This window comes from Syngnathoides biaculeatus, chromosome 14 (genome assembly GCF_019802595.1).
Source record: "Syngnathoides biaculeatus isolate LvHL_M chromosome 14, ASM1980259v1, whole genome shotgun sequence".
NCBI classification, from domain to species: Eukaryota; Metazoa; Chordata; class Actinopteri; order Syngnathiformes; family Syngnathidae; genus Syngnathoides; species Syngnathoides biaculeatus.
Genome location: NC_084653.1, coordinates 11,634,849 through 11,648,374, shown reverse-complemented (window position 1 = coordinate 11,648,374; position 13,526 = coordinate 11,634,849). Strand labels below are relative to the sequence as shown.

At 39.4% G+C, this 13,526-nt stretch overlaps 2 protein-coding genes across 3 annotated transcripts; one reads left to right on the top strand and one right to left on the bottom strand.

The window, feature by feature from the left end:
• Nucleotides 1-874: 874 nt before the first annotated feature.
• Nucleotides 875-8,783, bottom strand: cir1 (corepressor interacting with RBPJ, CIR1). The gene is made up of 10 exons (XM_061841093.1): nucleotides 8,571-8,783; nucleotides 7,753-7,847; nucleotides 7,201-7,274; nucleotides 6,642-6,655; nucleotides 6,479-6,531; nucleotides 6,359-6,407; nucleotides 6,022-6,142; nucleotides 3,274-3,380; nucleotides 2,501-2,586; nucleotides 875-1,714 (listed from the first exon to the last, which is right to left on the bottom strand). The coding sequence occupies exons 1-10, from the start codon at nucleotides 8,640-8,642 to the stop codon at nucleotides 1,198-1,200; spliced, it is 1,188 nt and encodes a 395-aa protein (XP_061697077.1). The 5' UTR covers nucleotides 8,643-8,783; the 3' UTR covers nucleotides 875-1,197.
• Nucleotides 8,539-13,455, top strand: scrn3 (secernin 3). 2 transcript variants are annotated; one of them, XM_061841092.1, is made up of 8 exons: nucleotides 8,539-8,555; nucleotides 9,895-9,964; nucleotides 10,055-10,236; nucleotides 10,344-10,543; nucleotides 11,078-11,290; nucleotides 11,412-11,574; nucleotides 13,033-13,204; nucleotides 13,285-13,455. In XM_061841092.1, the coding sequence occupies exons 3-8, from the start codon at nucleotides 10,136-10,138 to the stop codon at nucleotides 13,447-13,449; spliced, it is 1,014 nt and encodes a 337-aa protein (XP_061697076.1). In that variant the 5' UTR covers nucleotides 8,539-8,555; nucleotides 9,895-9,964; nucleotides 10,055-10,135; the 3' UTR covers nucleotides 13,450-13,455. The 2 variants fall into 2 exon arrangements, with proteins under 2 accessions (XP_061697076.1, XP_061697075.1); XM_061841091.1 differs by lacking the exon at nucleotides 8,539-8,555 and having other exon boundaries at nucleotides 8,896-9,964.
• The last annotated feature ends 71 nt before the right edge of the window (nucleotides 13,456-13,526 follow it).

Below are 13,526 nucleotides of genomic sequence, written 5' to 3'. Positions count from 1 at the left end.
CCTCGTTTTTTTGTTTTTGAAAATGTTAAACTGAAACACGCACAATGTAAAGAAAGGGGACTTTTTTTTAAGTGTGAACGGGGACAACTTGAAAGTCAGTGTTCAAATTCAGTTTGAATCTAAACAGAATTCGCAGCTATCCAACCAAGGCTGAAAGTCATTTGAATTTGAACATTATTTGCACCGAATTAAAATGTGCTAAATCACATTTGATTGTTTTCGAGAAAGAAGGGCAAAATGTCACTCAACATAATCATGTACACCTGAAAATTAAAAGTACTTTTTGTCAGTGTGCAAATAAACGAATTTGAATAAATGAAATATGTTATAGATGAACACAACTAGGAAAATGTCCATCCTAATTGGTGGAATCAATTACAAAGTATGCAAACATTTCAATGCATGTGCTCCACCTCTGTGCAGGTTTAAACAAAATCAAAATGAATGCTTACACACCCCATTTTGATTTACAGTATTTTAAAAGGTTGAAGTTGTTGACGGCTTTGCACTAGTCTTCACTTTCCTTGTCTAAATATTTGTTTTAAAATACTGTATATATAGATATATAGTAGATATAGCTCATTCTATTTTTTCCCCCTCTCTCTCTCTATATATATATATATATTTCTCTCTTCGTATATCTATATATTTTCCCTCCAGTGATTGGCTGGTGACTAGTTCAGGTTGCAATAGGCTCCAGGACGCCAGCGATCCTAGTGAGGAGAACGCTTTTAAAAGGAAGATGAACGAATGAACATATCAATTTCTCAACGCATGGAGCAAAAATAATAATAATTTGACAAACAATATGGTGGACAAAAATGTTAGGTACACGGTGCAGGCTAACAACAAAATATGGGATTAAAAAAATTCATTGAGAGTTCCAACATGATTTATTTAATGAGAACATTACAGTCTATTCACGGTGAACGCCATTCATTTAACACAGGAAACCCAATTGTAAATTAAGTCTTGTTTGATGTTGGATTATTGTTAAAATGTAGAATGAAAAAACAAACAAACCCTTATTTCTCCAGCGTCTTACCAGTTAAGTGTATATGCATACTATTGACAGCGTAAAGTGAAGCAAATGTTGATATTTTGTCCACTGCCTCTCTCTACTGGTAGGAAAGGGAAATGCATGCATGCCTGAAGTCCTGGAAAAGAAAACCGTCCATCCATCCATCCATCCAGCCCTCAGTGTTTTCTACTACTCCTGCCACGGCTTCTGCTTCTGCCTTTGCTTCGATTCCTCTCACCCACCGCCCTTTCCTTTCTCTTCCTCTCAGCATCTCCTCCGAGGTGGCGCTCTCTGGCCCTCTCACCGCTGCAGCTGCGCTCTCGTTTTTCCTCTCGACCTCCTTCCGCCGTGTCCTTCTTCCTCCTCCTTTCCTCCTCCGGGCTCCTTCCTCTTTGCATCCGCGTTTGTCGACCTTCTCTGCCGTGAGGGCTCGCTGAGGACTTCTGGCGGCTCTGATCTGGCCTCTCGGCGCTGCTGTCCCGGCAGGACGCCTTCTTCTTCTTGCTCTTCTGTCGCTTATGGCTCTTGAAGTTGCCGTCGGAGTCGCTGGAGCCAGTGGATGAGTCGCTGCTGCTCCCGCTTGAGCTGTCGCTGCTCTCGTGCTTTTTCTTGTGCTTCCTTTTGCTCCTCTTCTTCTTCTCCTTTTTACTCTTCTTTTTCTTGGAGTTCTGCTTTTCCAGACGATCGAGTTTCCTGTTGATGAGTCACAAGGGTTGATCCCGCATACAACCACACTATTCGTTATACCTCCACAGTGTGTATGAAAAAAAAAAAAAAAAAAAAAAAAAAGCTTTTGTTTGATGCGGTGAGAGAGGCATTATTTTAAATAACGTTTATAATTGTGGTGGTGAGGTACTGCAATGAATCATACCAAAAGCTTGACATGCAAAAATAAGAAATGACACACCTCATCGGATGATGCACTACACTGTGTTCTACAATATTTAAAACAAAGGAATTGCTTTGAATTACTATTTTCAAAACATCTCATTAAATTCAAGTTGTGTCAAAAGCTTAATTTATGGAGGCAGTTCAATTCAAAAAGGGAAACTCAAAAAAGCACTAGTGAAACATTCCATGATTTAAAAAAATATATACAATGGCATAATTTTGACGATTATAGTTCAGAGCAAATGAATACCCAAAACTCATCATCTCTACAAACTACAATATTATACAATAAAAATCACCCAATTTTTTTTTTTTTTTAATGTAGAAGGAATTAAACAGAAATGTACCCCCTGAAAAGTATTTTCCCAAGGTTTTAAAGAATCTGTCATGGATGAGTGCTAAAAGAGTTAACGTTTGGACCATTTTCTAATTTATTGAGCTGCAAATGTATTTTAGATCTGTGCGCTCCATACAGCAAATGGCAACCATAAATCTTAGCCCAACACCACTTTTCCATCAACTTATTCAACCACATTTAGAAAACAATTAGGAATGACTATATTAAGGCATGAAAAATATTCTTTTTACCTGAGGAGCTTCTGTTTCTGCTTTGTTGTTAAAGATTTCAAAAATTCCACCTCAGGATCTCCTTCTTGATCGCTAGCAACATATTCCTTGAAAATACATTTTAGCCCCGAATTAAAAATTGTGCTTATTCAGAAAAACATAAAACACACATACAGCTCTGGGGAAAAAAATGCAACCAAACAGAAAATGCTAAATTTTTTAAAATCAATAACAGCCATCCTATTTTGGTATTTATAATTACATATTTAACTCAAAATACAAATGATTCGGAAGTGTAGTATGAGTATGGCTAACTGGCCGTGAGCATCCTCTAGTGGCGTTGTTAGAGAATGACTGAAATACAAACAGTAGTCTACATATCAAAATGTTTATTACAAGCATCACCCATTCTTCATTGCCAAATCGCAGCATCAAATATGCTCGTTAAGAGAAACTTTGACAATCACTGACCAACAGCATTTATTCTGAGAAAATTGTCAAAATAGCCCACCCCCCCAAAAAAAAACTTGTGGATTTTTTTGTCTCCGAATTATCCATACATTACATTCACATCACACTGAAATTACATTTAAGGAACTATCCATGATCTGGCAGTTACTCTTGAATTAAAATATTAAAACATGACATTTGTTCTATTGTGTTAGGAAAAGCAAAGAAAGGTTAGGCTGCCCTCTTTCAAGGATATAAGTATGTATTTGTTCTTACAATATCTGTGTGTGTGTGTGTGTGTGTGAGAGAGCAGATGAGAGAAAAGGAGTGTGTGAGACAATTACCTGTGATGTATCACAAATGGTTGCGCTCCGATCAAGGACACATTTCTTCAGGGCAAAGCCGCTGTTACGCATCTCGGCCATTAGCTCGGAGGGGTGCATGGAGGGACCTGTTAGCGCAAATCACAGCATCACAGCGCTATTGATGGCAGACCCTCGCCCGCCACCTTCTCCGCAGTGGGACTTTCAGGGGCGGCTTTGTTAACGCGACGTCACATCAAATCAAGTCACTCCATTTCTGGCTGAGCAAATCAAACAATATCATGCTCTGGCAAAGCGCCGCTTCTGGGGAAATCACAATACATAATATTTACTTTTTCCCCTTCTTCTGCTGCAGGGAGGACACTGCAAAATGGAGCTGTTGACGGGAGTCTGTCGGAGTGAAATATTATTACTTGCTGACTGCAAAACGATGAATCTGCTCAAGATTGAAAACGAAACAGATTTAGGTCCCGCATATTTTGTGTTCGACACAAGCTCCTCTCACCGCAAATACTATTCTGTAACTTGAATCCCGCAAAAATAATGACAAGAAAAAAATAACAAGAATTGAGGAAAGGTGGGTAAGATCCGGATGCACATCTAATCTAACAATTGTAAAGAACAAACGTACTTTATCAATGCGGTTGTAAAGTGGAGTAGTGTAGAACTGCTTTGTAAAGCATCATTTTTTCGAATATTTTGACGTCTTCGTGGTACGTGTCCAAAATATCCCAAACATTGCTGACAATAATGCATCACAGTTATAGATAACTGCAAGCAAGAAACACTGTAATAAAGTTCGTGAGGGGGTTTCATCTTTTTACCAGTGGCCAAGAAGGGTGTATTTAAGCACAATAAGGTATTTACCACATACACAGATCTAAAGAAGCGTGAAGACTTAGTTCCAACATCGACTCCAAATTTGAACTATTCATAATTCCTTCTATCTTGACTGAGGCCAGGTGAAGAAAAAGAGAATGAGGCTGCCACAACAGTGCTTCACTGCAGGTGTGGTGTTCTTTTTGGTGATGAGCAGTGTTGGCTTTGTGCCAAACATACTTTTGGACTTATTGACAGGAAGCTCAACCTTCCTTTCACTGGACCCGTACCAAATTATCAAAAAAAAAAAAAAAAAAAAAAAAAAAAAAAATCAGTAACCACTTTGACTAAACTTTCAGGATTCCACTAGAAAGCAGAAGAAATGTCATGAAAAGCTGACTAAAACAACTGGACTTTATTTGGGGTTAATCTTAGACAGGTGATGTGAGTGTGTGTGTGCAATTCCGGCCTTTAAATGTGATTGGTCAATTTTGAACACTGCCACATCCCCAGACAGTGAAGATGATCATGCAGTCTCCTTATTTCAGTTTTTATTTTCCCTCATGACAACATTTATCCATCCATCCATTTTCTGACCCGCCTATTCTCACGAGGGGCACAGGAGTGCTGGAGCCTATCCCAGCTATTTTCAGGCAGGAGGCGTGGGACACCCTGAACGAGTTGGCAGCCAATCGCAGGGGTTATGTAGACAGACAACAGTCGGATGAATGTGGGAGGAAACCGAAGTGCTCGGAAAAAACCCACGCAGGGACAGGCAGAAAATGCAAACCCCACATATCGAGACCGGGATTTGAACTAGAAAATGGAAAAAGATAAACATGATTATCAATCTCCCTCCGACTATGGCTCAAAGAAAGAGCTCGAATCGTGGTGGATCCATGACCTTAAGAAAGGTGAAGAATCACCCCAGAACGACATAGAATAGCTAGTCAATGACCTGAAGAGTCCTGGTACCACTGTTTCCAAGATTACTACGTGTAATACACTACGACATTATGGTTGAAAATCATGGATGACACAGAAGAAGGTTCCCCTTCTTAAATCAGCACGCTTCTAAGCCAGTCTTAAATTTGCTCATGACCATTTGACTCCAGGAGTCGTCATGCGAGAAAGTTATGTGGTCAGATAAAACCAAAATAGAACTTTTTGGTCTTAATTCCACTTGCCGTGTTTGGAGGAGGGTGAATCATGGGGGTGGTAGCATCATGCTTTCGGGGTGTTTATCTGCACATGGGATGGGACAACTGCACTGTACATTCTGTATTACAGAGAGGTGAGATTTTGGGGAACAATGTCCTTCTATCAGTTAGAGGATTGAAGATTGGTCATAGCTGGGTCTTCCAGCGTGACAATGACCAACAATAACAGAGGAGTGGCTCTGTAAGAAGTATATCAAGGTTCTGGAGTGGCCTAGCCAGTCTGAAGACCTAAATCTAAACTAAGAATCAGACCTCCCCAGCGACAGCCCAGAAACCTGGCTGATCTAGAGAGATCTGTGGTGTGGTGCAATCCTGGTGGAAAAACTACATGGAACGTTTGACTTCAGCATTTCCAAACAAAGGCTACTGTACCAAACATCGACATTGATTTTCACAAATGTTCAAATAACATACATCTATTTTTTTTTTTTAATAATTCAGTGTGATTTCTAGATTATTTTATATAGATTGTCTTGCACCGTGGACATGCACCGAAAACAAAAATTTCAGATCCTTGCAAGATCACAGAGTGTTCAAATACTTATATTCCTCACTGTATCTTGGTTTTGAAGGGTAATCAATCAAATATGGGTCAAACATGATTTGCAAGTCATTGTATTCTGTTTTGATGTGTTTAACACACCACACCAACTTGAGCGGGATTGGGTTTGGACTCTCAAACAACAAACATAGGACGCAATGAGTAAAAAAAAGCGTTATCCAAGTATACCTGCTGTCTCTTCTGAAGCCACAGAGCTGGCATTGATGCCTGACAGCCCAAACAGGGGGCATTCTCTGTCGGTGTTCACGTGGCCCCATTTGTGGCACTTGATGCAGCGCACATTGCGCACCTGGAACATGAACACAGCTTTGCATGTATTCAATTAACTTGAGTTCCAAAACATCATAATGGCACACCTGGGTAGATGGACAACTTGATACTTTAACACGCAATTCCAAGTCATCTTGTTGTTTACATTTCAATAATGCAGATTTAAATTGTCGATATTTTTCTAAAGGACATTTTAAAATATTTATTGGTACGCAGGCAAATGACAACAAAATACCTGTATCCCAAAAGGCTGATCTCTGATATTCATGTCATCTTTAGCATATCTGAGGATGTAATTAAAACATTGGTTAAAGAAGAGTATTACAGATTAAGCTAAAATAATTAAAAAGTTTACTTTTCTCGAGGAGCTCCCTTCTGCCATTCAAACTTGTACTCCTCTTCTCCCTCCTTATAGAAAAACAGGATACAAATGAGCGAGTTTAGCTTGTAAATCATAAATAACATTACAGAATTTTAGGGAAGGCTATAAAGCCACTGTAAAGGTCTGTGTGTTTTACCTCTGCCTTCTCCTCTGCAGCAGGTAAAGGAATTTTCCGGCAAAGCAAAGCAAGTGTTAGGACTGAACATTACTATCATACAAGTACATTGAACAAAATATAAATCCAACACTTTTTTGTGCCCATTTTCCATGATCTGAATACAAAGATGAAAGACTGTCTATGTACACAAAAGACCCATTTCATTCAAATATTGTTTACAAATATATATGCGACTGTCTTCGTTCAGAATAATTGACCCACCTCACAGGTGTGACTAATGTAGTAAAACTGCACCTTTTAAGGCAGGCTTTTATTGTGGACAGTCTTACAATGTAGAGGGATTACCTTAGCATAAAAAAAGTATTCACAAATGGACTCAAAGATATTTGAGAGAAACAAGGCTTTTATGTCTGTGTATATATAAATAATTGTTTGTGTGTGTATGTGCATGCACGTGCAAACATTCTGCACCTTTGAGTTGAGCTGATAAAAACCGGAGCAACAAACCACACTGAGTTTATATTTTTGTTCAATATACAAATAGAACTGGAAGACTTATAACGCCAAGATTACTTACCTTTTGATGCTCCTGGTGGAGCCTCATACATGAAATTGAGGCCATTTTTAACTCGATCATCCCCCATCAAAACCCTAAAGGATAGGGAAAACTAAATGAACACTCAAATATTCATTTTAGTTATCTTTCTGTGAAATATTTAAACAATTGTAATATTTAGGAATTCCCAATGACTGCTATTCTTCTTCTTTAAGTGGTATGCATAACGTACTGTCCTGATTTTTCTTGAAGTCGCATTCAGGACAATAATGTCCCATTCTATTTCAATCTATTTGATGAGAGATCATCAGGTGTGCTTGATGAAATGATGTAATTATACTTAATTGGTGCAAAATTCCTCTTTTCAGATATGTATGTGTGTCTTTCTCCAGATCCTGCAAGTCATCAGCTTTGTTTTGGGTTAAATAGGCCCATAATTCTCACTGAGTAAGTCATTTTGTGAGTAGATTGAGACAGGAACATTATTACTAACTCTTTGTTACATTCCTTTCTCTTTAGTGGCAGTTGATGTTTGTAAAATACACATCTCAAAAACAATGCATTAGGGCTTACCTGTTATTGTAGGTGTCCTGCTCTTTCAGGTATGCCTGCATCAGGTCTTCCTGCTTTCGCTTTTCGAAAGTGAGTTTCTGCTCTGCTATCCATACCTACACAAGGTCAAGGGGAGGAAGGTCACACTTTGGAACTTTTCTTGAACTTGTATGGCATGGGGATTCATACATTGTAAATGTTAGTGGTAATATAAAACTCCAGCTAACAAATACCAAATGAATGATCATGACCAGTGGCTACAGTGAGATTTCCAACAAGTGTCTCCAATTTTACTTAACCAAAATAATGTTTAACAACCTTGGTTCATCTATCTATAACAACGACGAATTGTAACAGGCAGTAACATTTAATGCTCTTCGACTACATGGCAGAAGGGCCAACCAATGTCTACACTTACATATAATATAATACACTTGTGGCATTTCTGCAACATGATAATGGCGTTGTATTCAATTACACAGGGCCGGAATGCAAACTAAACAAAATATATCTGGGAGTAAATTCAGACAACATCATTATTATCTGTATATAAACACCTGAACTTCCTGTGACGTTTCTGTTTGGTGGCGTGCGGTCAAGTATTTCTCATGTAAATAGTTGCTTCCCAAGAGGTTGGGAAACGTTGGATTGTAATATACTGTATTTCTTAATCAACCTTATAGCGGTTGATGAAGCTATTTACGAACTTTTGCTCCCATTTTCGGGCGTTGAACTGCTAAGTGTCTGCTACTCGAACCAAGTGAAGGAAGCTGTTTGTTAGTAAACTAAACGCGGTATACCATCCGAAGCTTCATTCCAAAACGGTAACTTTTACTGACCTTTTTGATATTCGACTTTGAAGCAGGGTGAAAATCCTTTTTACACATGAAGTTGGCAAAAGACTTCCCCATGGCTGATCTCCAAAAACGTCTGCTGAAGGTTGAAACGTAATTTCAGCTAACACTCTTCCGCCTCGATACATCCGGAATTACCTACACGGAAGCGGAAAGCGTTGATACGTTCAATGTCCTCAGTTTAGTAGGAAGTCTACAGTTGTTTCCGTAAATGACTCTAAATGTGAGATCGTGCAGTTTTAAAGCAGCTTTTACATTTGATGTGTCATCAAATAATGATGTGATGTACGTTGCATTTTGAGATCTACTTATTAGTGTTTATGTCATTACAGACCTTAATTGTAACGTTAGCATTTGTGTTGTGTGTACTTTAATACACGTTTATTCTTTGTTGAGAAAATGCTGTGTGCCATTTATTGGCAAACTACACTCTGTACTTCTTTATCTGATCCATTACAGGGACCATTAACCCGTCACGTCAGTGACAGCGCATTTTAACATTGAAATCCGACGACAAATAACTTTACTTACCTTCAAAGAATTTAGTGTACCCTAAACACTATATGTTCATTAAACAATACATTTAGAAACACATTTTTAATTACCCCGTAAGTTATTGTCTCGCAACACTAAATGCACCAAATAAGTGTATGATATTATTATAATTATAATAACTATTATTTGTAGTAGTAGCAGTAATATTGGTAGTGAAAGAATGTAGATTTCATCGAAAAATTCCAAGGAATAACTTCATTAAAAATTGCGACGACTCGGGAAAGCACCACTAAGAGATACTTGAAACTACAAAAAGTGTCGTAAACTCCAGAACGCAGCAGGGTGCTCCGGTAAAATACAGTTATATGGCTTAGCAGTTTATGATATATTTATGTTTTATGACATATTTTACTTGAGCGCAAATAACGAGGTCGGAATATAATCGGTAACAACTACTGTAATAAGAAACAGCCAATCACAGTTTAGTCACGTGACTGTCGTAAACTGCCATTGTAGAAAGTTACAGACCGTAAAACGGGAAATTCGTAAGACAGTTAACACTTGTATTACATCACCTATCCATTTTCTGAGCCGCTTATCCTCACACGGGCTATTATTTGTCTTTTATTTGCTCTTGCACGCGTTTGACATTTTTGTATGCAATGTTGTCACGTCATGGGTGAGTTCCGTATCGCGACAAATTGAGCTCAGTCAGCCTGTGATCCAACATGTATCCATGTTCTTGTGACACCTTTGTGGCTCTGCCCCCCTCCACCGTGAGGCACCGCGTCATTTTTGGAAAGAACTCCGACAGACCTTGCGATGAGGTCCAGGAAGTGCTTTTTTTCCCTGCCTCAGACTATGAGCTGGGGTCAAAGGTCAAGGTTGGTGAAATTGCTGGTGCCTCGGTATTCCCACTTTGTGACCTTTTGTGATGACATTATTTTTCCTGTCTCTCTTTTCTGGGTGAAAAGTGTACTTACATCGAAATTGAGCAAGTTGCCCACACGTATGCGGTTGTTTTGAGCAGACCGGCGTGGCTGTGGGGTGCAGAAATGGGTGCAAATGAGCACCAAGTGTGTGTTGGGAATGAGGCTGTGTGGGGAAGAGAGAGTCCTGAAGTTGAGGAGGCTCTTCTTGGCATGGATCTTGTCAGGTAAAATCAATGGACAACATTAATGAATGTTTATCATAGCAAACAAATCCGACAGCTGATATTTCGTGCCAGAATGCAATTCGAATCTAAGACCTACACTTTTCTAGGCTTGGACTTGAGAGGGCTGACACTGCTGAGAAATGTGTGCACGTTTTGGCTGAACTTTTGGAGAAACACGGCCAAGGAGGAACTTGTTTCGAGGATCGATCTCAATTCACTTACCACAACAGCTTCCTGATTTCGGACCGGAAGGAGGCCTGGGTCATGGAGACCTCTGGGAAGTACTGGGCTGCAGAGAGAGTGGAAAGTAATAAGGAGCACCTTACTAAGACAGTACACTTCATTGCTAGTTATCCAAGTTATTACCTTAGCTTGAAACCACAATTAAAACTGTCATAAATCATTTGTTGTTGGTAGATGTAAATAAATCACAGGGTACATATAGATATAAAAAATATTCACATGCACCTTTGTGGACAATTTATAGTCTTGACTGAGTTAACATGTTTTTGAAATGTGGCAGGGAGCAAGAATACCTGGACAAAACTTAAAGAAGTACAGGGTAAACATGCCACATATGTAGCCCAGATGTGAACCCTGTATCTTAGAACTATGGAGTCACAATGCTCCCAGTATTACATAATAAGTAATTCATGTCTTAATTTCAAAACAGTTGCAGTGTCCCTAATAATGGTCATGTATTGTACTTTCTGTCCACTGGGTGGTGCTTTTAGTCAAAAAAAAAAATTAAGGTATAAATCCTGCTCATTAAATATGCCCTGTTAGGATACAACAATCTGAAATGTGTATTTTTTTTTAATTCTCATTATTTCCTCCTTAGGTGGATATCGCAACATCTCAAATGAGTACAACATCACAACTAAGATTGACAGAGAACATCCTGACCTACGCAAATACGCACAAAGTAAAGGCTGGTGGGACGGAAAGGCTCAATTCAATTTTGCTGCAGCCTACTCCTACATGAGCACAGGCAGAATTGAAGCATCTGGCAGTCGACACAGTGAAGGGAAGAAGCTGCTGCAAAAGAGCAATGGTTAGTTCATTGGAACATTGGGCAGTTTGAGAAAGTCAAATTTAGTTCAACTGTAATATGTTTTTAATAGTATGGGCGCAAAAAGGAGGTTGTGCAGTTATACTTATTTTAATCTATTAAGGGCACATCACCGCTAAGACGATGATGGACATCCTGAGGGATAAAGAGAGTGGCATCAATATGGAGGGGATGTTTATGACAACAGGCACCATGGTGTCAGTGGTACCTGTGGATCCAGCTCTCCCAGGGGTTCACTATTTCACTGCCACTCCCTCCCCTGAAAGGTAAAATATTGTCTACTGCAGCATTGTGTATATTCTGCATAAAAATGGAAGGGAGGCAGCTGTTAAGCTCAAGTGATCATCATAAAAAAATGATATGATCAATTTACATATTAAACACTTGGCAGCAGAGCAATATACTGTCGTGGTTAGCATATTTGTTTCCCAGTTTTGAAATTTTCCTGCTGATAGTGTGAACATAAATGTTTTTGTATGTGTCCTGCAATGGACCTTTCCGACTGGCGATCTTCAGCTCCGCCCCCCTTAGCTACAGTTGCCATGACCCACAATCTTCTAAAATGGCGACTGAACAGAACAGGTTTGAACTGGATTCTCTATCGCGTATTCCAGATAATATTGGGGTACGTTTTTTGCCAAATGCGTCAGACTTGTCTAAGAGAGTTCTACAGAGAGATCTCAAATATTTCACGCAAGGATATGTACACAGAATTAAGATTTCAGACAGAGCAGGACGCAGTGTCAGAGTTACAGCGAAACATTGGCGATTGATGCAAAAAAGTTCGACACCTCATAAATTTCATATTGAAATCCTACAGGATAAAATAGTGGCATTGTACTGCACATGTAAAGCAGGGTGAGTACTTTTTACTCGGAAAGATCACGAGTTAATATCATTGTAGTCTTTATAAGTGAGTGGGTGTATTCATTTGACTTGACTCGTAGTGGAACCCACTGCTATGTCTTAAAAGTCCAATGTAATACAAATGGGCAAATAGACATTTCTCTTCCATGACATATCGCGTATTTACGTATCATCAACTGAACTCTTCAGCATAAAACATGACACTTCATTCAGCAGGTCAGTGATATACTAACAAAGTGAAAGTTGTTCTATTGCAATGTATAAAGCACTGATAATAATGAAATCAAACTCAGAGGAGATACTTCTCCCTCACTTACCTTGAAACATGCAGCCTTGTGTTTGGTGATATTGTTCACATTTAGTTGTATGTGCGATCTTTCGCAAACCTTAATCCATCGTACACACTTCGTCAACTGTGTTTTAGGCTTTGGAAAATGAATCAACCGGGCCCCTTGTAACCTAGCAGGATATCTTTCATCAGAATTGCATGTTCCCCAAGCACATCTGAGCACCATTTTGTTTCTAACATTAACTTTTCCATTCGCACGCGACCGATAACCAGCTGTTTGTGTGACATGACAAGAGGGACGGGTCAAGCCAGGGGTTAAGACATTGCGGCTATCTGATTGGCTATTATTGTATGAGTGATTGACAGGTTGGAAAGGTCCATTGACTGGTGACTAATCTTGGGGGTACCCTGCATCTTGCTGGAGAGGGTCAAGCCACCCTAGGGATGAGCGCTGTAAAAATTGATTTAAAAAAAAAAAAAAAAAAAAAAAAAAAAAAAATCAGTAGACTAAAGGCTTTGGAATGACTACAAGAGATTGAGTCACCAGTGCTCCTCTTTGGTTCAACAGGTCGGTGTTCAAACCCTTCATCTTTGTGGAAAACATGAAAGTGGAGCTAAAGGAGACCACTTCTCCCAGTTATGACCCAGTGAAGAAGCCTCGCTTTCACAGCAAGCCTGACAGAAAGCACAGCTTGTTCACCAAACACGAGGTGGTGGCAGCGATTATTGAGACACACAAGGTGACACGAGGCCACGTGACATCAGTTCTCAGCCATGTTTTGCCGAATACTTTTAGCTAGGCTGTTTTTATTCCCTATAGGAGCGAGGAGAGCAGCTCACTCACAGAATGAAGAGGTTGGAAAGTGACAGAATGAAACAAATGGAGGGGATTCTTTGTTACGGCGTCAAGCAGCCTCACACTTTACTGGATCTATTCTCCTGCTCTGTACAGGAGGAAATGGAGCTGTACAGCAAAGGCTTTTGAGTCAACTATTCAGGACACATTTCAGACCATAAACTAAGGAGTGAATACCAGAAACTATCGCAACAACATGTAAGATC